The following is a 25,265-nucleotide window of genomic DNA, read 5'->3' as shown; positions in this document are numbered from 1 at the left end:
CTATCAAGTACCAGTTGTTTCAGTCAGTCTCAGTCACTTATTTACTTGGCATATTGTATGAAAGTTTTTCTACAATGTTTGAAAATTATTACTAAAGGAACCCTACTCAAATTGGAACGGACAACCTTTCCCATACAGATCCCATCCCATGCAGGCTCCCATCCCATGTGGCCTCCTCCTGCCCTGCAGGCTCCCATTCCATGTGGCCTCCTCCTGCCCTGCAGGCTCCCATCCCATGTGGCCTCCTCCTGCCCTGCAGGCTCCCATCCCATGTGGCCTCCTCCTGCCCTGCAGGCTCCCATCCCATGTGGCCTCCTCCTGCCCTGCAGGCTCCCATCCCATGTGACCTCCTCCTGCCCTGCAGGCTCCCATCCCATGTGGCCTCCTCCTGCCCTGCAGGCTCCCATCCCATGTGGCCTCCTCCTGCCCTGCAGGCTCCCATCCCATGTGGCCTCCTTCTGCCCTGCAGGCTCCCATCCCATGTGGCCTCCTCCTGCCCTGCAGGCTCCCATCCCATGTGGCCTCCTCCTGCCCTGCAGGCTCCCATCCCATGTGACCTCTTCCTGCCCTGCAGGCTCCCATCCCATGTGGCCTCCTCCTGCCCTGCAGGCTCCCATCCCATGTGGCCTCCTCCTGCCATGCAGGCTCCCATCCCATGTGGCCTCCTCCTGCCCTGCAGGCTCCCACCCATGTGACCTCTTCCTGCCCTGCAGGCTCCCATCCCATGTGGCCTCCTCCTGCCCTGCAGGCTCCCATCCCATGTGGCCTCCTCCTGCCCTGCAGGCTCCCATCCCATGTGGCCTCCTCCTGCCCTGCAGGCTCCCATCCCATGTGGCCTCCTCCTGCCCTGCAGGCTCCCATCCCATGTGGCCTCCTCCTGCCCTGCAGGATCCCATCCCATGTGGCCTCCTCCTGCCCTGCAGGCTCCCATCCCATGTGGCCTCCTCCTGCCCTGCAGGCTCCCATCCCATGTGGCCTCCTCCTGCCCTGCAGGCTCCCATCCCATGTGGCCTCCTCCTGCCCTGCAGGCTCCCATTCCATGTGGCCTCTTCCTCCCCTGCAGAGTCCATGTGGCCTCCTGACCTGCTGAGTCGCATCTTCGGCTCACAGAGCGCTTACCTGGTCCAAGTGCCAGCGGCCTCTCCTCCGTCCTCCTTCTCCTCAGCAGCACTCTTCTGCATACTGACGCTGACAGGTGGAAGCGTGGTGAGGTAATCTCACCACGCTGCCGTGACCTCTGCAGCGTCATCACGCCGCCGAACGCCGGGTCACAGAGCAAACTGGCTCCACTGAACCCGGAAGTGCGGAGTGTATGGAGGTGCGGGGGTTCATTTGTATCGGCGTCTCAAAGACGCCGATACAAACGAATACAGGGAACTGGGTCGTGACGCCGATTCTTGCCGGTTCTGCGAACCAGCTGTTATTTTAACAACCAGTTTGCCCGAACCGGACAGAACCGGCTGAATCCCACCCCTGCCCTTACAGCACCAAAAGAATGCAGATACCTTTAAACACAAGCTGCAGACCTGCACATATTAAGGCGTTGTGACCTTGTGGTCTCAGACTCACCAGAGGTCTCCCCCGAGTGGGGCACACCATGACATGATCATTCAGTGAAATGGGAGAATCGATTATAGACAAATGATGACCATTAGGCACCTGAGACTGCTATCTATTAATATTGATCCCTCCACCATAAAGCTGTAATCAATGGACACCAAGGTTGATGCTTCTGTCATCGTCTCTGCGGGAGCTGTGCCCTTCTACACATACATCTGTTTTCAGGCTTCTGTCAGATCACAACCAGATATATCCTTCATAATGTATAAAAAATATGAAAATGATTGTTTCCCTATTCTGTAGGATATTCTGTGTCCATCATCAACATGGCGAGATCTGTGAATTATGTTGGTGGAGCCCCAAGAACCAACTACACCGGACAAGTTGTGGTGTACACCATAAATACTCAGGGAAATGTGACCGTCCTACAGATTCAGAAAGGAGAGCAGGTATGGAGACATGAAGGGTTAATACTAACAATACTGCGCAGATCGCCCTCCTGACGGTACTTTTCACCAGTAACTGTCACCTTATCATTTTTCATAAATCAATAGTACTTGTGAAAATAAGAAACTTTAAGTACGGTATATCTTTTAAGAGAAATCTTCTTTTTCCTCCTCCTGAACATTCATTCTCAAAATTCTCAATTCACGGGAAAAATCTATCAGTGAATACAGAGAGATGACAGTTGGTGCTTTTAAAGTTCTATGGAGAAGTGTAACTGTCGTTTTCAGAAACCATTGCAGCCAGGGGTGGAACGATCATGGTCACAGGGATCGCAACTGCGACCAGGCCCCTGCTTCAGCTGCACATCCAGCTGACATTCATCGCAGTGCAGAGAACCATCGGGACCCTGTACTGCAAAACACACTGCCGGCCAAACAGAAGCCAATAGCTTTCATCTGTGCTCCAGTGATTGCAATGACGTCATGCGTTGCATTAGCACCGACACCAATGAAAGCTGCCAGCCACTGCGCCCTGGCTACTCAAGAGGACTCTGCATGATGTGGGAGCCAGGGACAGTGAGTACAATGTTATTGTTTTTATTGTTTTTTGCATTAGACAGAACAGAGACATACGGTATTTACCAGGATGGGGACATACTATATTTTCCAATTAAAGAATGTACGTCTGGAACACCATGGTGTGAACAAGGTGCAAGACTCAAAAATATACAAGTAAACAATAGGATAAAGAGTTGCACACCAGTCACAATGTATAGGGGAAAAATGAAAAGCAGAACTGCTATGGGAATACTAGACTGAAAAATACAATGGACTATCTGAAAAAAGAGAAAAACATGAAAATGGAATATGCATAACTGCTATGTGTCACGCTCCCCGGGTCCCCTGTGCTGCCCTCCGGCTCACCTGTCACGCTCCCCGGGTCCCCCGTCTCGCTTCCTGGTTCCTTGGTCCGGTCACCGCCGCTCCCCGCTCTCCAGCACCCCTTGCCAGCGCGTCCCCAGCGTCCTGGTCCCCGCACCCGGCGTCTGTCGGCTTCACAGCCCCATCCTGGCCCTGCTGCTTCCTCCTCGCAGCTTCCTGCTCTGGCTTCTGGCACTCGGGCCGCGCGCATGCGCATTAGGGCGCGCGCGCGGTCATTGACCCTTTCTTAAAGGGCCAGCGTCCATTAACAGGAAATGATGCAAAACAGGTACAGGGTATAAAGGGGGTTTATGTCCAAGGGGGCGGGGCCTGATCTTCGTGTTTCTTAAGCTAGGAGTCAGGTCTCCTGGTGTATATGTGTATATACTCACCTATCTCTCTTGTAGAGCCGTGCCTGCCTCGCCATCCGGTCCAGACCGAATCCCGAACCCCGAACGCAGTCCATCTGCCATCCTGACAGTCCGTACCATCTCGGATCCCTGCGGTGACCTGTCATCTCGCTCCAAAGGTTCCGGACCCCGCCTGACATCCTTCTCGGCTTCCGAACCTGAGCTGCGTCACCCGGACTACCACCAGTGACTCCGTAGTCCCAGGGACTTCTCCGTTATACTCCTGTGCACGGACTGTTCTGCTGCCTATAGTGCTCCAGCTACCGGACCCCTTACCACCATCTAGGAGTTCGGCCCAGTGGATCCACCTCCTGGGTCTGCCCGTCCACCTGGCCCTGACACTATGAATAATAGGAATGAGAGATATGTAGCCATTGTATTGATCAATGCAAAGGAGCCCTAAACCAAACGCCAAGGTAATCTCTATTTTTGGGGTCCCTAACCTACGTGTAACCTCACCTGCAGTTAAAAAAACTTGCTCTGTATGGGAAGCAAAGGACCAAGCTATATATGTGAAATAAGACACATGGCTATGGGTGGGGCAGGGTTCTATGCATTACTGCTATGAATAATAGGAATGAGAGATGTTTAGCCATTGTATTGATCAATGCAAAGGAGCCCCAAATCCAAACTCTATACAGATTACCTTGGCATTTGGTTTGGGGCTCCTTTGCATTGCTCAACACAATGGGTAAATATCTCTCATTCCTATTATTCATAGCAATTATGCACATACCATTTTCATGTTTTTCACTTTTTTCAGATAGTCCATTGTATTTTTCAGTCTAGTATTCCCATAGCAGTTCTGCTTTTCATTATTCCCCTATACATTGTGACTAGTGTGCTACTCTTGATCCTATTGTTTAGTTGTATATTTTTGAGTTTTGCACCTTGTTCACACCATGGAGTTCCAGGCGTACATTCTTTAATTAGTATGCATTTTCGTCTGAGAACTCTGCCCCACCCACAGCCATGTGTGTTATTTCACACACACACACATATATATATATTGGTCCTTTGCTTCCCATACGGAGCAAGTTTTTTAACTGCAGGTGAGGTTACACGTAGGTTAGGGACCCAAAAAATAGAGATTACCTTGGCGTTTGGTTTGGGGCTCCTTTGCATTGATCAATACAATGGCTAAACATCTCTCATTCCTATTATTCATAGCAGTTATGCATATTCCATTTTCATGTTTTTCACTTTTTTCAGATAGTTCATTGTATTTTTCAGTCTAGTATTCCCATAGCAGTTCTGCTTTTCATTATTCCCCTATACATTGTGACTGGTGTGCAGCTCTTTATCCTATTGTTTATACTATATTTTCCAGCATATAAGACGACCCCCAAATTTAGAGATAAAAAAAAGGTAAAAAAAGGGGTCCATCTTATACTCCACTGTTGTCTTACCTTGGTGGGGATCAGCAGTGATGAAGTGGGGTCACAGGAGGCAAGGGTGGTGCTAGTGGGGTCTATGCCTGGCAGCCTTGGGTCTGTGCCTGGCAGCAGTAATGGAGCTGTGTCACAGGAGGCAGGAGCGGTGATAGTGGGGTCTTGTGCCTGGCAGAGGAGAGTCTGTGTCTGGCAGCGTTGGTGGAGCGGGGGGTGCTGGTGAGTCTGGGCAGCGGAAGCTGTGCTGGCTGTGTGGAGCAGGCTGATGCGGCAGGTGTCCCAGATGCTCTGTTGGCGGTCCAGGCTTTAAAGAAATGACACCCATATGACTCCGTGTGCCTTGATTTGAAGTCAGAGCATCTGGAACATCCACCGCACAGCCACCGCAGCTTCTGCTGCCAGCACAGCCAGCTGGCCGGCCACCCGCTTTCCGCATGGAGAGACAGCCAGCCGCACAGAGAGCCGCCCGCACAGAGAGGCAGTCGGCCGCCCGCACAGACAGCCACCAGCCACTTCTAATCCAAAAAATACGGTACCTAATTATACGCCCTATAAGACGACACCCGGCGTATAAGACGACACCCGGCGTATAAGACGATACCCAGTGTATAAGACGACCCTCGACTTTTGAGAAGATTTTCAGTGGTTAAAAAGTCATCTTATATGCTAGAAAAAACTGGAGGGGAACAGTAGATACCAGGAAGGAGGAAGGAAGCAGTGTATACCAGGAGGGGACAGAATACACCAGGAGGGGCCCAGCAGAGGGACAGTATACATCAGGAGGGGGACAGTAGCTACCAGGAGGGGAAAAGTATACACCAGGAGGGGGACAGTAGATACCAGGAGGGGGGCAGTAGATACCAGGAGGGGGACAGTATATACCAGGAAGGGGACAGTATATACCAAGAGGGGCCCAGCAAGGTGACAGTATACATTAGGATGGCCCCAGGAGTTGGACAGTAGATACCAGAAGGGGGACAATATATACCAGAAGGGGAACAGTATACACCAGGAGGGCCCAAGGAGAGGGACAGTATATACCAGGAGGGGAACAGTAGATACCAGGAGGGGGACAGTTTATACCAGGAGGGGCCCAGGATGGGGTCATAAATACATAATACTAATACATAATATATACCAGGATGGTTACATATATACCAGGATGGGGACAGAAATACACCAGGATGTAGGCTAGAATGGGGAACATATATATTAGGATGGAGACATACTAGGATGGGGGGCATATACTGTATACCATGATGGGGGACATATTTATGAGGAAGGATCCCAGGATGGGGTACATTAGAACAAGGTGGGGACATTACTACATAATGGCGGGGGGCAACTCTTATGTCTTTATAGGATTTAGAATGCTAAATGTATACATTGATATACTGTACATGCATCTGACCAACATATGGTGGGGGGCAGGCCCAAATTTTGCACCAGGGCCCATCGAACTCTAGTTATGCCACTGCTTGCAGCAAAATGTATGTGTCAGCTTTTAGCTCCGTGCTCCTACCTCTCCATAAAATTTTAAAAGCACCAACTGTCATCTCTTATTTCAGCAATGGGAAAATCTGTCTTCACTGAGTACAGACTTTACCCATGAATTGAGTGTGAAAAATCACTTCAGGAGAAGAAAGAAGCAGATTTCTCTGATAAGCTCTATTACAAAGTTATTTATTTTCACATGTACTATTAATTTAAGAGATAAAAATTAAAACCACGGTTCCTGTTTAATAACATTTTTGGAGTACTGAACTTGCATTGCTTCATTTCTGTTACTCCTCCTGGGAAAGTATCAATAAAATCACAGGAAGTGGTGAAACTTAAAGGAGTATTCTCAGGTTTAGACGTTATTCCATATCCATTGGATAGGCCATAACTTGTGGATTGCTTGGGGTCCAAGTGCCGGAACCCCCTCAAATTCTGAGAATCAGGGCTCTTCTGGTGTATTTAATTTACTGTGAAAAAAGTGTTCATTTTTTCATTATAAAGGCATAGTATTTAAGGGGATTTTTTTTTGCTATGTAATCTGAGAGTAGCATGGAGTAGCAGTAGAGACTCTGATTCCAGTGATGTGTCACTTGTTGATCTGCGTGCTGTCATTTTAACACAATCACAGTTTTCTCTGCTGCAGCTTTAGCATTGCTCAGAATGCTGAGCCCTGTTTAACCCCGCCCCCACCACTGATTACAATGCACAGTGCACACAAAAAGCTGCTAATCAGTGGTTGGGATCGGGGCTACACAAGGCAGTTGACTAAGAGCCAGGAGACATCTAGTCCTGTAGTGATAATCTCCAGCTGATAAAACACTGCAACACACAGCCCTGTAAGTGACACATCGCTGCAATTAGGGTCTCAAACCCTACATCATGCTGCTCTCAGATTACATAGCAAAAACCTGCTGACAGATTCCCGTTATAAGTCCTGATTTTTTAACATGGTTAAACTGATAACAAAACTGATACCCTGGGTTGTTGAATACACAGGGCTTTGGAGAGCAAACCATGACTTTTCTTTGGATGGATTATTTGTTCTTTCCCATAAAACCTGTAGAAAAAGCATGTAAAGTAAAACTGCTTGCTGTGCACATAACAGTCTTGTATGTCCTAACTCTCCTGCTCTGAAACTTGAGATCCACTCTTTCAGTGAGTAGTTCTGCCTCATGAGCATCCTACCAGCACTTTAGGTGCTAGAACCCCATCTTTCATATCCCAGTTTTGTAGTGTTCCAGTAAAGAAAGTTAAATTCAAGCAATCTGGGTGGAGTTTATTAACCTATTTTTTGCTTTTTGTGTCACTTGTTATAATGGGTGGAGTAAGCCTATAAATCTGGACGTATCTGATTGCTTGAGTCTCGATAACTAGATACAGTAGCAATATCTGGGGCCTTTTTCTCCACGTGTAACCCTTCTTTTTTCGATATCTTTCACCTCCAGATTGGTTCATATTTTGGGAGTGTTCTCTGCTCCGTGGACGTTGACAAGGATTCGGTGACAGATGTCCTATTAGTGGGAGCTCCCATGTATATGAATCAGTACAAGAATGAACAAGGACAGGTCTACCTGTTTACTATAAAGGGGGTAAGAGTGATTTTTTTTATTCAGAATATTATCGGGTTTGTATATTTTTTCCATGTGAAAACAACTTTCTCTATCGTTTCATTGGGGGACACAGGACCATGGGTTATGCTGCTGTCACTAGGAGGCTGACACTAAGTAAACAGAAAAAGTTAGCTCCTCCCCAGCAGTATAACCCCTGAGCCGGAGGCGGGCTCAATCAGTTTTTTGCTTAGTGTCGTAGGAGGCTGATGTGGGCCGACTGGGCCCCCTTCAGCCACTTGATTTTTTGCGTATATTTTTTCATTTTTTCTCGGCGACGCTCGTCGCTCTCATCTGTGGTAATTTTCTTTTTCTGCAGGTATCTTTTCTCTACCTCAGCTCTCGCAGCCCGTGTGGGTACCACTCCCCTGGGTCGCAGAGGCTTGAGTTTGTCGGGCCCTCTCCCCCGTCCAATTCCACGATACCACTCCCGGGTTGGCACGCGGGGCTGAACCTTCCTGGGCACCCCCTATTCACCCTGCGGTATCACCCCAAATGGTGCAAGGAGCATACAGCAGAGACTGGACCTCGCAGCGCGTCTGGATTGTATGATGGGGCCCGCAGCGCTGCTACACTACCAGCGTCCACCTCCCTGCCTGCCTCATTCTTCTCCTGCTGCCCGCAGCCATTCCTCTGGTGTGCGGAGCACACGGACTCAGGTGCAGAGCTCCTCGACTGCACACTGGCAGATGCGACGCCGCCGATCAGGTAGGACACCCTCTCCTACCTTCTCCCGGGCGGCTGCAAAATTTAGGCCCCGGTCCGGGCCTACTCACCGGGCGCCCCGGCCACGTCCCCATCCGACGCTGGAGTCCTTCAGCACACATGCAGTGCTCGGCCGGTACCCGGACATCGCTGCCGCGCCGCCGCTCCCGCAGGTAGGACCGCCGGTCTTTACCTTCTCCTGAGCCAGCTGCTTCAAATTTAGGCCCCGGCTTCGGCCCTGTCTCCGGCGTCCCAGGCCCGACCCCCGCCGCATCGCTATTGGCCGCCGGCCGCTCCGTCTCCGCCCATCCGCTCAGCCCCAGGCATCACAGTGGGGGCGGTGGATGTGTTTTCCCGCTCTCCTGGGCCCGCCTCCAGCCTCCTCAGCGTTCATTTTCAAAAAAAAAAAAAAAAGGGATTATGGCAGTCTTCCGGTATGCGGTTTGCTGACGCTGCAGCAGCCCGTATATCAGGGAAGAATAGACCCTAGACCCAAGTCTTCCATGATTATTAAATACAGTGGGGTTTTATCAGGGGTTGAGTTTTTTCAATTATATATTAACCCCTTCAGGTACTTTTCGGGCTTTGCATCAGAGACACACTTCCCAATAGGGTTAGTATATAGAGCTCTCAGAGATGAGTTTTTAGTTATTTTGGGCCGGTAGCTCAAGTTTGCGTTTTCCCTTAATTGTAATTTCCACATAATGTCAGATTAGTGTTGACAGCTCCGCAGCCCCTGGCACCACACGCCCCTGTATCTCGCCACTGCCGGCTGGTTAGCGCCCTGTCTCAGGCCATATATTCCCTCGCTGACGTCCCTCGAGTTTGTGCGCATGCGCTGCGTCCCCCGCCGACGCTCGGTCATACCATCCACGGAACGGCGCAATCCCCTCGGGGAGACGAGTCCCGTACCAGGGACCTTTTCCTAGGCTAGAAGCGGACCCGCCAGGTCTCGTCTTTCGTGGCCCCCAGTTTTCCACCTTATTCCCCAGGTTCAGACTGCCCTTCCTCCGGTAGTCTTCCGACCTCTCGTGTGATGGCCCAGGCTTTCCACCTCCGCTGGACTTCAAGCAGGACCTGGATGTTTTGGCGCAGGACGAATAGCCGGCTAGAAATGGTGAGTCAAGCCGTAAGGCTACGGACAGCCCTCTTCTCTCCATGCACACAGGTCTCCTTTAAGACATTTGGAGCGGACCCTTGATGTGCTCAGGGGACATCCAGAGTTCGCCGAGTTACCGCATGATCACAGATAACTACCAGACTCGGCGTTTACCAGCGGTAAGCCATGTCATGGTCATTATTCCCTTCTCCAAAGGGGTTACGGAGAGAATGGGCATGCTACACTGGAGTCGCTGATTGATCACAGACATCTACCAGTCACGGCGTTTACCAGCGGTAAGTCGTGTTATTGTCAGTATCATTCCCCCAAAGGGCTCTGGAGAGAGGGGTCAGTCCACCTTGCAGAGACGAAGGTGGCAGGTCCCTGCGGTTTTCAGTGGACATCCAGTTCGCCGTGTGACTGCGTTATCACGGATATTCCCCGGACACGATTTTTACCAGTGGTAAGTCCTTTTATTTGTCATTACCCCTTCTCGAAAGGGGCTCCGAAAGGAAGGGGCACGCTACCCTATAGTCGACCCGCCTGTGTTCCTCCGGGCTCCTCGCCCCTAACGTGACGCCCCTCAAGGACTCAGCGGACACCATACGCAGCGGACCACGTTCCACCTATGCCGTCCCAGGACTGGTTATCATCTTCAGTGAGTACCCTCTTTTCACAAGCCTGGGATTTGTCTGCTGCTCGGCCTCAGCCTCTACCATCAGTATGGCCACCCGTCGAGACCTCCGACTCGGGATCAGGAACGCAGATTCGACATCTAGGAAGTCGCTGACTTCCCTTCCGACTTAGGGAACGCCCCTCTGGAGATGGGCGAGTCCAGTGGCCCTCCTAGGCTACGTCAGGGTAGAGTACATCTCTCCCCTAGATTACGTAGGGAAGGGCACATCCCTTTCCCTGCATCGGCCCAGATGCATCAGGATCGCCCCCTCACGCTAGGTCCCAGCCCATTCACGCCGCACCCGTCTGGGAGCCTCTATCCCTCCAACAGCCCCTCCGCCTTGCGTGGTAGTGGACCGTTACAGTTTTTCTAAGAGCGCTTGCAGGGATCACTGTCCCTGCGCATCCTACTCTACAGAGCGGCTAGGCTCTCTACGCCCAGGTACGACCGGGAGGCCCAGAGTTCTCCCTTCAAGGATCCTCTCCTTGAGGTTTAGACCGTCCTCTTCACTTTTCGCTACTAGGGTAGCTGAGATGCCGGAAGGAGTCCTCCCAGACCCCGGCCCGGTCCATCATCCCTTAGGCACGGTTTTCGAGCCCGTTCAAGGGTAGCTACTCCTCACGCAGGAGTAGGTGCCTTCCTGGCACAGAGTCCCGCGTACCCTTTGCCACCCGCTCCTTTTTTTCCATCGGCTTTTTGCTATGCGAGTCCTCGGCAGTCTGTGGCGGTGATAGCGACGGTGCACTTACCAGATTTCATCCCGGACTCTCCAGCGGACCACACTAAAGAACGGAGACAGGAAGGTTCCAGTCTTCGCAACCGTCCCTTGAGAAGCTTCCCTTTCCTCCTCTGGAGGATATTATCAACCGTCACCAGTCTCCCGTGCTAGGGTATGCTACCCCACCATTCCTCGGCACGGTCCCGAGGGACACCCCTAGAGCGTTTTCTCCCCTTCAACATTCCGGAAACCAGAGCCATCCTGTTAGCCCGGTTACAATTTCTTCTCTGGGTCGGGGTTGCCTAGTCAGGTTCCAGTCGGACCATGCCACAGCGGTGACGTGCATCATCCACCAGGAAGACGTAGAGAGTGTAATGGCAAGGGAAGAGGCCAAGAAGACCTTGCTCTGGGACGGGTCCCTTCACCCGCTAATCTCGGCAGTACATCCCTAGCGTGGACGTTTGGACGGCCGATTTTCTCGGTAGGAAAGACCTCCCTTAGGAAAAGGGCTCCTCAACAGGGAAGTCACCAGCCAGATCCCTGGCGAAGGAAGACCTCCAGTCGTGGATCTATTGATCGTCCGATCCAGCTTTCAAGCCAATGGTGCTTCGAGTGTACCACCTGCTCTGGACTAGGTGACGACGCTGTTCAGGCTCTCCTGCATCTTCCCGCGGCTTCCCATAAGTCTCGAGGGTTGTCAAGATGGACCAAGGCAACGATGCCTCTGGAGTGGCCCAGGCGAGCATAGTTCGCATAACTTACTCAACTCCTCGCGGAGGCCCCGTGGCTCCTTCCCGACCGCAAAGTTCTTCCGTGTCGGGGCCCCTCTCTTCTTCCAGGACTCAGAAGTCCCAAGTTCGACGGCCTCACCAGTGGTTCCCGGGTGCTGCCTCGGTCAGGTCTGTTGTCAAGAGGTTTACAGACAATGTTGAGGGCCGGGAATCCAGTTTCCTCCAGAGTTTATTTCCACTCGGAAAGAGCTCCCCCGGTGGTGTGAGGACCACATCTTCCCTCCTTCTTGCTAGCATTCTTCCAGTCAGATCCGATTGCGGCCCTCTCGCGCGTCCCGGTTTCGGCCAGGTGTCGGCCCGTTTCGTTTCGGGTTTTCGGAGTCCTTTCACTTCCCGTCTTCCAATCAGGGCCTTCGCTCAGGGAAGCGTCCATCTGGCTAGGCTGTATCATCGTTCACTAGAAACGTGGGTCCTTAATCCAGTGATGGGTTCGCTTCAAGGTACCCCTTTTTCCCGGCTCCCACCTGTTTTTGATAGGTGGGCTCCTCGTGGCCATCTCATTGTTACAGACGGCATCAGGGCGGACAGCCCTCTTGTCGTTTTTTCCCCCCCTTTTTCCGGCTCCTCCAGCAGGACAAGGGGGGGCTCCGGCCAGAACCCTTCGTTTCTGTCCATCGCAGCTCGCTGTTTCCTTCCAGAAGAGGTGTTTAGTTTTCGGTTTTCGGTTCTAGTCTCCTCTCTCAGCCGGAAAGGGGCCTAGTTCGTTCCAGAACTGGTACGAGCCCTCAGTTTTTCATGTCTGCAGGACACCTTTTTTCGGTTACACCGACAGTCAGTCCATCCCTCCACCCGTTCCCAAGAGGCGCATGCCGGCGCCAGGGGCCAGAATTTTCACATGGATCCATTCCTCCATATGTGAAGACTAGCGCATGAAGAGCGGACTTCCGCCGCGGTCTACCGAGCAAGGGGTACCCGTTGGACGATTGGACTCCTGACGTCGACCGACCAGGTCCCCTGGGCCGCCACCCGATCTAGTCGGCATACCGTTACTAGTTTCTACCAGGGTCACACCTGAGCTTCGGCAGCGACCAGTCTTGGAGTAAGGTGTGCGGGTGGCAGTGGCACACCTGTAACAACGTAGGTGCTTGTAGGTCTGGCGCAAGCCCGACAGGGGGAAGCGGTTGCCTTCCTATCTCCGGTGATGGTTTTTCTTCCCACCCAGGGACTGCTTTTGGACGTCCCATGGTCCTGTGTCCCCCAATGAAACGATAGAGAAAGAAGGATTTTTGTGTACTCACCGTAAAATCTCTTTCTCTGAGTCTTCATTGGGGGACACAGCACCCACCCTGCTTGTGTTATTTGTTATATATTACCTGTCTGTTACCCCAGTGGCCATATCCCCAGGCCACTGGTCACACGACTATTGGTCATAGTTTTTACCTTGTTTTACTCCAGGATTGTTTGGTTCTCCTCCTACTGCTTGTGCACTAAACTGATTGAGCCCGCCTCCGGCTCAGGGGTTATACTGCTGGGGAGGAGCTAACTTTTTCTGTTTACTTAGTGTCAGCCTCCTAGTGACAGCAGCATAACCCATGGTCCTGTGTCCCCCAATGAAGACTCAGAGAAAGAGATTTTACGGTGAGTACACAAAAATCCTTCTTTATACCAAAATTTGCTTTCAAACTTTACCTTTAGGGCTGGGGTTACATGAAATCATACTGAAATCGTAGTGTTACATTGTGACATGGCATTTCCTATGGTATCGCACCTCAACTGTGCGACTATGGAGTCCACTCTGGCCCATTATATCCATATTATTTCATAGGGACACAGTTTTTTGTCCCCTGTATCAATAGTCTGCGTGCTTCGGAAAAAAAAATGGCAGCGCCCGCTATTGTGGTCCAATTTCAGGACCAAAATAATGTAAGTCAGATGGCTCCTGCTCTCTTCCACTGTGCTGCACAACTAACCAGTGACTGTGATTAGTGTCACGTTAGGTACGGGGAAGTACCCAGCGAACGGTGAAACGGAAGGGAGACCCTGTGTCTAGGAAAGGGGGTGATGGTGACTCCTGACCAAACCTACTGCTTGGCTCTGGCTTCCCTCACTGCCCTAGATAGGATCTGCACCTATGCACTGAGCCGGATACCTAGGCCCTAGGCTGACCCTGATCTGGGCCCTAGGTAGGGAACGGATGGAATGAGCTCCTCACCAACCCCACTAGGAGCTAAAGGACACACAGTGTCAAAGGGGAAAATAACAAACAGCTTATCTTCAAGAAGATTCAGGGAGAGAGACTGCAACATGCAACAAAGTTACTCCAGATGATTGCAAGCCAACTGCTTGCACTCAGGATCTGTAGGTAGTTAGAGCTATCACCAGCACAGACCAGAAGGGAATGAGGGAATTTAGGGACACAAACGGAAGTGCTGATGAAAACAGCTGAAAGGGTGAGGAACTTCGCAGGGTCCTAAAGGGAAAGGGATGAACCCCAAGCAGAGGAGATACATAAGATACCATATACACCAAGCAGGAATAATAGAAGGTCAGGTAGCAGTTTGTGTAGCCAAACACTACAACCTTCTATATCCAAACACCACAGGACTGTCTGTCACCCTTGACACACCCGTGATAATCAGTCCAAGTTTTTGTACTGCCATCTCACCCAACGGGTATTTCTTTGTAGGTATGGCTATTAGATTTCATTCAAAATGTGAAATAAGAACATCATGTTCATTTTTAATAATTTTGCTTATCAACAAAGGAATAATGTATAAGAAATATATGTGGATCCGTGTGTTTTTTCTACTATATCACAATTACATTCCTCCCAATTTAAAACCTCAGATGTAGTAAAATTTACGGACCGGCCTCTGATCCTCCCAGAAACAGACGACCTTCTTCGTTGTAAAAATTACTTTCTCACTGTATTGTAATTATTGGAGGCTAAAGGGGTTAATTTGTACCACCGTGAAAGAAATGACAAAATTGCAAAAGTCTAGGATGGTGATTTATTTAGTCAACGTATTTCAAAGAATGGATATCTCCTTCATCAGGACAAAATCACATCACATGTAAAGTCATTTGGTCCTGATGAAGGAGATATCCATTCTCTGAAATGCCAGAATCCAGGAATTCTGCAATTTTGACATTTCTTCCAAGGCAGCGTGGATTAACCCCTTTTTCCTTGTTTCTTCGGACTTGCATACTCGTGGGGCTGCTGCAGCCATGGCTATTATAGTGGTTGTGAACACAAGGTGAGCACTTAGATTACCTACATCCACCTCTCCTTTCCAGGTAAGACCGCGCTTGTTATTCCAGTTTTTATAGTTTTCTATTGTAGTTATTGTAATTTTAATAATCTCCTATGGATACGAGCACAAGCGTGACCACTGTCTGACCGCTTAAATGTCGCATTTACCATTGGCTGTAGCACCTAAGGAAATAAACTGCCAAATTCAGAGCAAACTCTGACCCCAACAGGTAGAGATGAGTGTCAGCTCCATAGGCACCCACCTAACAGCCACTGTGCTTATAGAATATGTCAGGAATAAGTTAAGGCCTGTAAATTATCATATGCATTCTCTATGGATCCGAGTTGTATTTTTTTCAGGACACCCCTCACAAGATTCATCAGATTGAAATCTGAGGAATATGGAGACAAGCCATCAGAGGGATTGAGATCTGTGGAACTTGGAGACACGTCACCAAAGGGATTGAGATCAGGAGAATTTGGAGACATATCACCAGCGGGATTGACATCTGGAGAATTTGGAGACATGTCACCAGAGGGATTGAGAGCTGGAGAATTTGGGGACATATCACCAGAGGGATTGAGATCTGGAGAATTTGGAGACACGTCACCAGAGGGATTGAGAGCTGGAGAATTTGGAGACACGTCACCAAAGGGATTGAGATCAGGAGAATTTGGAGACATATCACCAGAGGGATTGAGAGCTGGAGAATTTGGAGACATATCACCAGAGTGATTGAGATCTGGATAATTTGGAGACATGTCACCAGAGGGATTGACATCTGGAGAATTTGGAGACATGTCACCAGAGGGATTGACATCTGGAGAATTTGGAGACATGTCACCAGAGGGATTGACATCTGGAGAATTTGGGGACATATCACCAGAGGGATTGAGATCTGGAGAATTTGGAGACATGTCACCAGAGGGATTGACATCTGGAGAATTTGGGGACATATCACCAGAGGGATTGAGATCTGGAGAATTTGGAGACACATCAATAGAGGGATTGAGAGCTGGAGAATTTGGAGACATGTCACCAAAGGGATTGAGATCAGGAGAATTTGGGGACATATCACCAGAGGGATTGAGATCTGGAGAATTTGGAGGCACGTCACCAAAGGGATTGAGATCAGGAGAATTTGGAGACATATCACCAGAGTGATTGAGATCTGGATAATTTGGAGACATGTCACCAGAGGGATTGAGAGCTGGAGAATTTGGGGACATATCACCAGAGGGATTGAGATCTGGAGAATTTGGAGACACTTCACCAAAGGGATTGAGATCTGGAGAATTTGGAGACACGTCACCAAAGGGATTGAGATCAGGAGAATTTGGAGACATATCACCAGAGTGATTGAGATCTGGATAATTTGGAGATGTCACCAGAGAGATCAGAGAGATTGGGATCTGGTGAATTTGGAGACACGTCACCAGAATAATTGAGATCTGGTGAATTTGGAGACATGTCACCAGAGGGATTGAGATCAGGAGAATTTGTAGACATATCACCAGAGGGATTGAGATCTGGATAATTTGGAGACATGTCACCAGAGGGATTGACATCTGGAGAATTTGGAGACATGTCACCAGAGGGATTGACATCTGGAGAATTTGGAGACATGTCACCAGAGGGATTGACATCTGGAGAATTTGGGGACATATCACCAGAGGGATTGAGATCTGGAGAATTTGGAGACATGTCACCAGAGGGATTGACATCTGGAGAATTTGGGGACATATCACCAGAGGGATTGAGATCTGGAGAATTTGGAGACACGTCAATAGAGGGATTGAGAGCTGGAGAATTTGGAGACATGTCACCAAAGGGATTGAGATCAGGAGAATTTGGGGACATATCACCAGAGGGATTGAGATCTGGAGAATTTGGAGGCACGTCACCAAAGGGATTGAGATCAGGAGAATTTGGAGACATATCACCAGAGTGATTGAGATCTGGATAATTTGGAGACATGTCACCAGAGGGATTGAGAGCTGGAGAATTTGGGGACATATCACCAGAGGGATTGAGATCTGGAGAATTTGGAGACACTTCACCAAAGGGATTGAGATCTGGAGAATTTGGAGACACGTCACCAAAGGGATTGAGATCAGGAGAATTTGGAGACATATCACCAGAGTGATTGAGATCTGGATAATTTGGAGATGTCACCAGAGAGATCAGAGAGATTGGGATCTGGTGAATTTGGAGACACGTCACCAGAATAATTGAGATCTGGTGAATTTGGAGACATGTCACCAGAGGGATTGAGATCAGGAGAATTTGTAGACATATCACCAGAGGGATTGATCTGAAGATCTGGTATCTGGGATCTGGAGATGTTTCTCAAAGCATTGCTAAACTGGTAAACTGCATTGCCACTGGTAATATGGCATTTACTGCTGAAAAAGACCGCTGGCCTTAGGGAATACTTCTTGTCAGTGGCGTAACTTGAAGTTTGTGGCCCAAAATTAAAAATCTGCAAAGGTTCTCTCAACCATCACAAGTTCTTAAAATTATTCGGCTTCTTACGAGGGTCAAATGTACCTTTCAACTCCCAAGGGCTCCAGGGCTGAGGTGCAACTGCAACCATGAAACCCACTGTTCCTTATCTCCTTAGTCTGTACAATGGTTAGGTAGGTAGGCACTACTTGTCTCATCCACATTAACCTTGGATTCCCAGCAGAACATTGCCCAGAGCCGCACACTTGTCTTCTACTGTCTTATTGCATTGTACTGCCATCTTTTCCCCAAGTTAGCCACAAGCACCCTTCAACATGATGAAGAAGAAAAAGTCATTCATGAGTCCAGGCCTCTTTCGGAGGTCGGCATTGTGATCTTCATGTCGTCAGGCAGACGTGGCCTTAATGTAATATTTCTTTTCTCTTCCAGGGACTCTTACATCAGCGTGAACGTTTAGAAGGTCCTAAAAGTGCAGAGAATACAAGGTTTGGAGCCGCCATAGCTGCGCTCATGGATATAGATCTGGATGGGTTTAATGATGTCATTGTTGGAGCCCCCTTAGAAAACCAGAACAGTGGAGCAGTTTACATCTACAACGGCGATAAAAACACAATAAAAACTAAATATTCCCAGGTAATCCAGACTACATCTTATAGAATCAGATTTCTTACTGTATTCATGAGTTAGTATGGTAGGTAACCACATACTGATAAATGTACAATGTAGTGAGAAACATGGAAATACAAGATATCCTAAAACACAAAATGTGCAGGGTGATAAAGTAAAACAAAGATACTGTACTTATTTTATGCCCCTGCCATGGGGCCACTATATTGTGCCTCTGTATAGTCCTGCACTACAGGTTTATTCAAGCCTAGAAAGTCCATATGACACATTTTCTTTTACCACCTATATACATAGGCATAGCACTCTCCTATAGACTGCACCATATTACTTAGGCTAGGTTCACACTTCCGTTAAAATGTATCAGTCACAATCCGCGGCTATGGTAAACGACGCTATCCATTTAGCGGATTCCGTTGTGTCCCAAAAACTTGTATTAGTGGCGGATTGCGATTGATGACCTTGCGTTGCGTCCGTCGTTTTTTGACTGACCGCCGGACGGGATCAATGCAGAATGTAACATTTTTCTGGCCGTCAAAATTGACGCACCACGCAGGAATCCGCCGCAGTCCATCACGCTTGTAATGTATGTCTATGGCACTGGATTCTGTCATGCTCTACTGAGCATGCCCAGCATGTTTGGCGCACCCACTGGGCTGTCCCAAACACAAACGAATCATGACTGATCCGTCAAAAAACGGACGCACAGCGGATGCAAAGGCTGCAACGGATCAGTTTTTTCACAGGATTCCTGTGAAAGGAATTCTGTGAAAAACACATCCGTTGCATCAGTTGACAACTTAAAAATGACTGATCCGTTGCTGACGGACCTGACGGATTTAAAACAACGGAAGTGTGAACCTAGCCTAACCCGTCTATATGCCCTTTGTGTCCATGATGCAACACAAATAAACACAGATGACATGGCGGTGAGTAGAGTAGCATCTTTATATAGATTTGCACACTGATCCTTGTAATGAAGTTGGCGGATCCAATGTCTTTTTGGCAACTTTACCGTGTAATTATACTGATATTAATGTGTAAACTTTGTCCTACATACAGAAAATCCTTGGCAACTCATTCACACCGCCGCTGCAGTTTTTTGGGCGATCGCTAGATGGGTACAAAGATCTAAATGGAGATACCATCACTGATGTAACTGTGGGGGCCGACGAGAAAGTCGTTCAGTTTTGGTGAGTAGAGCCGTTCATTCTGATCAGAAAAGATATAAAATGTCCAAACCCTAAAGTAATTTCCATTTGCTACCAATCTTAAAGAGGTTGTCCACTACTTTTACATTGATGACCTTTCCTTAGGATAGGTCATTAATGTCTGATCACTCCGTACTTCCACCGATCAGCTGTTCTCAGTGTCGTTTGCGGCAGGAGATGCTCAGAGCTGCCCCGTCTCTTCATAGCAGCAACGGCCAGGTACTGCAAATCCATCTCCTATTGATCTGAATGGGAAGAATCTGCAGTATCCAGCCGTGGGCGCTATCAGAAGATAAATCAGCTCCAGAACTAAGCATTTCCTGCCGCCGGTGGCACAGTTGATCGGCGGAGGTGCCGGTGTCAGACCCCAGCCGATCAGACATTGATGACCTATCCTAAGGGGCACTTTGCACACTACGCGATAGTCCCCGCCCCCGTCGCAGCTGCGATATCATGGTGATAGCTGCCGTAGCGAACATTATCGCTACGCCAGCTTCACATGCACTCACCTGCCCTGAGACATCGCTCTGGCCGGCGACCCGCCTCCTTATTAAGGGTGCGGGTCGTGCTGCGTCATAGCGACGTCACACGGCAGGCGGCCAATAGAAGCGGAGGGGCGGAGATGAGCGGGACGTAAACATCCCGCCCACCTCCTTCCTTCCGCATAGCTGGCGTGAGCCGCAGGACGCAGGTAGGAGATGTTCCTCGCTCCTGCCGCTTCACACACAGCGATGTGTGCTGCCGCAGGAACGAGGAACAACATTGTAACATCGGTCATTTCCAAATTATGGAAATGACCGACGCTACACCGATACGATTACAACGCTTTTGCACTCGTTAATTGTATCAAAAAGGCTTTACACACTATCGCCTGCGACGCCGGATGTGCGTCACTTTCAATTTGACCCCACCGACATCGCACTTGCGATGTCGTAGTTTGCAAAGTGCCCCTAAGGGTAGGCCATCAATGTAAAAGTAGTGGACAACCTCATTAAAGGGGAATCTACAGGATAGGTGATGTCTTGATCGGTGGAGGTCTCACCATTTATTGTCTATGGGACTGCTGGACGGCACTCTGCTCAGCACTCAGATGTCTCCGACAGTCCCATAGACCAGTGTACCCCAACTCCAGTCATCAAGATTCACCAACAGGCTGTGTTTTTAGCATCTCCTTAGTATTACACAGGTAAGAATTTAATCACTTGCACAGATAATGATTCCAACAGCAGTGCATTGCTCAGGAAATCCTGAAAACATGCACTGTTGGTGGGCCTTCAGGACTGGAGTTGGGGAACCGTGTCATAGACAATGAATAGAGCATTCGTGTGCACGCTCGAGCACTGCTTTCAGACAAGTGTAGAGCCCCAATCTTTGGATTAGTGACGTCACCTGTCATCAGTAACTAGAGGTGGGTGAACCGATTCTCAGGAGCCTTGTGTAGTGGCCATGTATGTGACTGCCGGTTGGGATTCCTATGAGCAAGATACATTGCATGATATCATGCCAGGACATCCAATAAGGAGAGCTGCATGAATGTCGGCAGATAGGAGGTTGGCTTGTGGGACTGCTGTCCACAGTCATGGACAACTGACGTGGAGACTGACCAGGGTTCTTTGAATCAATCCAGTCTTATCAACCTCTTAGGGTATGTGCCCATGATAAGGACTCACTGCGTCCTGGACACAACGGGTCCTGACCTGTGGGTCCATGAGTCTCCTCTGCAGGAGAACGCAGGAGACCGCAGCTGCTTGTCCAAACGATCAGGGTTTAGTGCGCTGTGGTGTCTCTCGCTTGTGCTCTCCCTACGGAGGACGCATGCGAATCCACAGCAAACAATTGACATGCTGCGACTTGGAAAGCTGCACCTCAGGGCAGTGTTTGCTGCGGGAAAAAAATTTCTAGAAATCCCATCCATTGTGCTTCTACTGTACAATGCTGTGTTTTGGACAGAGCAAAAACACTCTACATCAAATATGTTGCAAACACTGATCGTGGGCACGCACCCTTACCTTTGAATACACCGGACATTATAGGAGTCAAACATGGCGAGACCAGTTTCACACGGCCCTTATATGGCTGCCCAACCCTTTACTGAGCTGCGTTTGCTTCAGTAGCGTTGCGATGGTTTGGGCCATGCTTGGATAGGAAATGGTCATAGAATTGTGTTTTAATTTTTTTCTTATGTCTATTTGTGCCCTCTCTTTAGGTCACAGAGTGTTGCCGACGTGTCCGTGAAGGTTTCATTTACCCCAGATAAAATCGTCCTCACCAATAAGAACAGTGAGATCACTGTCAGGATCTGCTTCAGCGCTCGCTTCAGACCTGCAAACTCCAGGCAACAGTCTGGTAATTACTACAATTTTCCTATATAGATTTTTATTAAATAAATTGAGTAAAATTGAGATGCGTGATATGACCCTGTGTGCGAGGTCAAGAGTGCGAGCTGCCAGCCGAAGGAGAGGGGGAAAGTGAAGGAGGTTCATGAGTGCCATTATCCATCTGTTTCCAAGAACAAGGGGACCCAGATTTTCGTTCTCAGTCGGGGACCAGTACAGGCATGATTGGTGCCTCTAATCAGATTTGGGGCCCCTTGGTATTGGCAATGGTACGTGGTATAACTATTTGTCCCCCGCCTAAAGTACTTGTTTGTTTGCTGGGTCATAAAAAAGTGGAAAAAAAATGTTTTTCAAATTTCACTCCCACCATGTCGGAGAATGTATAAAAACATCTACATAATTTTACTTTCTGCTCGTCACCACCTTGTGCTGATTATAACATGAGTTACCCAGAGAAGAATGACAAAGAGATACGTTAGAGGGGTCCAAGGAGCTAGGAGTCTAACCTATTGTCACCCTAGGTACGGGGAAGTACTAAGCACATGGTGAAAGGGAAGGGAAACCCTGTGTCTAGGGAAGGGGAAGATGGTGACCCCTGACCAAACCTACTGCTGATTCCTGGGGACCCTCACCACCCTTGATAGGTTCCACACCTATGCACCGAGCTGGATACCTGAGCCTAGGTATAACTAGTGCTGGACCCTAAATAGGGAATGGGTGGGATGAGCTCCTTGTCAACTCCCCAAAACACTAAAGGAAGACACAAGGAGGACACACAAGGGAACGAGCATGAACTACTTATCATTAGATGACTCAGGTCCACCTGCTTGCAACCAAGGCTTGAAGGAACTGAAAAATATCACCGACAAAAGTCCAAAAGGAAGGAAGGGGTATTTAAGCACCAAGATAGTACTGATGATCAGCAGCTGGGTGGAAGGCGAGCTGCTGTTGGATCCAAAAGGGGGAGAGATGAATGAAGCAGGAAAGCTATCTATACCAATGAATATTGACAGCACAAACAATGTAAAGTCAGGGAGCATTCTGCGCAGCGAAATGCTGTGACCTTCTATGGCCAGAAACCACATGACTGTCTGTCATATGCAACACACCCGTGACACCTGTACTCTAATGTAGAGGGTCCTAATATTGGCTTTTTAGTAAAAATATGGTTTTACCTGCGTAGCTATGTCACCATCAGGAGCCTTGCAAGAAACCTGTAAGCTCTGTGTTACTAAAAAACAGACTCTGGGAACAACTCCATAACTAGATCATTGGTGACCCCATCATCAACTCCACCATGATAACGCTCTTCTTTTATGGTGGATTGATAATACTTATTATTAATGTTGTCTTTCTCCAATTTTTGCTCCTCTATTAGTATTGATAATGCTTTTTCTCCTCCGTTAGTGGCTATCACTTACAACGCAACGCTAGATGCTGATCTGGAGGCATCAAGAGTGACGTCTAGAGGGCAATTTAAGGAAAGTGGAGACCGATTCATAGCTAAGGCCACTGACATAGGCACTGAGGAGAGATGCTTTAATCACGTTTTTAACGTTCAGGTATGATGAATAGTCACCTAATTTTTTGGTCTAAAGTAGTGATGGGTGAACCTGGACTGCAAAAGAATACAGCCCCCAGCTGTCGGGCTTTATCCTGGCTGGGTATCAAAATTGGGGGAACTACATGTCGGTTTTTAAATTATTTATTTCAATCATTTTTAAAAAGCCGCATGCAGTTCCTCTTATTTTGACGCACAGCCAAGATAAGCACATGGCTGGGCGCTCTAGTCCGTAGCCATAGGATTTATCTCTGCTGGGAATCATAATATGGGCGACCCTATGCCAATTTTTTTATTTAAGAGGAGGAGCTGTGGAGAAAATAAAGCGCAATAGGGTCTTACCCTTATAGGCACAGGGCAATAGGCAAGGGGAGCAAATATACTCACCAACTGTAGTTGTGACAGTCACAACTACTATAATCGCATAGACAATAGATCCAGGCAGCGGCAACCCAAGATGACTTGATAACAGAGAACAATTGTAGAAAAAAGGGTTTTCTATACCGCGCCAATGATCACAAAATGGAGATCAGGATTGATGTGGCTTTATTGTAGCACAGGTCTACGCGTTTCAGGAGCTCTGCTCCCTTCCTCAGGACCATAGAAACAACATCAAATCTACCGTAGTAAGTACACACATACATTAAATAGATCCAGTGACGTAATAGTACCGCCCCGTATAGAAAAAAACGGCGGTTGATCCCGCTGTAGTTTGGATCTGTAGTCACTCACTATGAAGTTCCTGTCACCCGTTCTGAGTTCTGGGATCACTCTGCACTCCAGCACTAGATTGATCTGGTATATTTCATTGATCGGTGTATATGTATAGAGATATATATACGCTGGTATTAATTTTTTATTAGCTGTATTTATTTTTATACACATAATTGAAATAAGTTATTTTTCGATGTCCAGTGAATGTATTATGATCTGTCAAGATGTGGGTCACTTACAGTGTATAAGAGCTATATGTTTTTCTTCTGATCTTGTTTTTTTCTGTATTGCGTCATGTTTTCTTCCACGTTGCAGCCGTTCCCGCCGTTTTTTTCTATACGGGGCGGTACTATTACGTCACTGGATCTATTTAATGTATGTGTGTACTTACTACGGTAGATTTGATGTTGTTTCTATGGTCCTGAGGAAGGGAGCAGAGCTCCTGAAACGCGTAGACCTGTGCTACAATAAAGCCACATCAATCCTGATCTCCATTTTGTGATCATTGGCGCGGTATAGAAAACCCTTTTTTCTACAATTGTTCTCTGTTATCAATTTTTTTATTTATTTATTTTTACACCACGATAGACACACACAGACAGAGTCTGTGATTCCAAACCAACAGACACAGTGTCATACAGAGTGCGGGCGTGTCTGACTGCAACCAATCAGAGACTCCTGGACTGCTGGTGGGTGGGGGAAGTAGTGAATATACATGAGGGTAATGAGCGGTCTCAGAATTAGTGTTACAGCCTGCTCTTATTCACCTAGCCCTTCCTACCCCTATTTTAATGCGCATGATTCGGGCTTCCATAGACTTATATTGGATTGACATCCGGGCAGATATCCGAGATTAATTCCGGGTTCTTTAAAAAAATCCATTTGGACCTGCCAATCTCAGATATTTGTGGGTTCACCCATCACTAGTCTAAAGTGATCCCTGGGCAATCCAATGTGCATGAACCTGCATTACAGTTCTAGTGAAATCATTGGTGCCAGCTGCAAATCCTACAATACTGGAAAAACGTAAAAGCAGCAGTCTTAGCCTCTTTTTATACAGATATTCATCAATAAATCTGCAACTAAAGACACCAAAATCCTCCATATATAAATTTCCTAAAGCCCCCTTCACACGTCAGTGATTCCTGTACGTGTAACGCCATTTTTATGCATACCGGAATCGCGGACACGCATAGACCCATTAAAATCAATGGGTCTGCGCACACATCAGTGATTTGTTACGGACCGGAGACAAGTCCGTTTTTCTCCGGGAGCACTGATGTCACACGGACCACACAGTGATGTGATCCGTGTGACACGTACCGGAGAAAACAC

General features: G+C 48.4%; 1 protein-coding gene across 1 annotated transcript in view; it reads left to right on the top strand.

Annotated features, from left to right (window-relative positions):
• The window catches only part of ITGA2 (integrin subunit alpha 2), a 227,931-nt gene that overhangs the window by 153,005 nt on the left and 49,661 nt on the right, over positions 1-25,265 (top strand). Inside the window, exons 12-17 of the mRNA XM_075326643.1 lie at positions 1,864-2,009; positions 7,674-7,817; positions 17,914-18,117; positions 19,171-19,301; positions 21,526-21,665; positions 23,063-23,217. Of these exons, the coding sequence (XP_075182758.1) occupies positions 1,864-2,009; positions 7,674-7,817; positions 17,914-18,117; positions 19,171-19,301; positions 21,526-21,665; positions 23,063-23,217 (920 nt within the window). The remainder of the gene's footprint in view (positions 1-1,863; positions 2,010-7,673; positions 7,818-17,913; positions 18,118-19,170; positions 19,302-21,525; positions 21,666-23,062; positions 23,218-25,265) is intronic.

This window comes from Anomaloglossus baeobatrachus, chromosome 1 (genome assembly GCF_048569485.1).
Source record: "Anomaloglossus baeobatrachus isolate aAnoBae1 chromosome 1, aAnoBae1.hap1, whole genome shotgun sequence".
Lineage (NCBI taxonomy): Eukaryota > Metazoa > Chordata > Amphibia > Anura > Aromobatidae > Anomaloglossus > Anomaloglossus baeobatrachus.
This window is presented reverse-complemented; position numbering and strand designations above follow the sequence as displayed.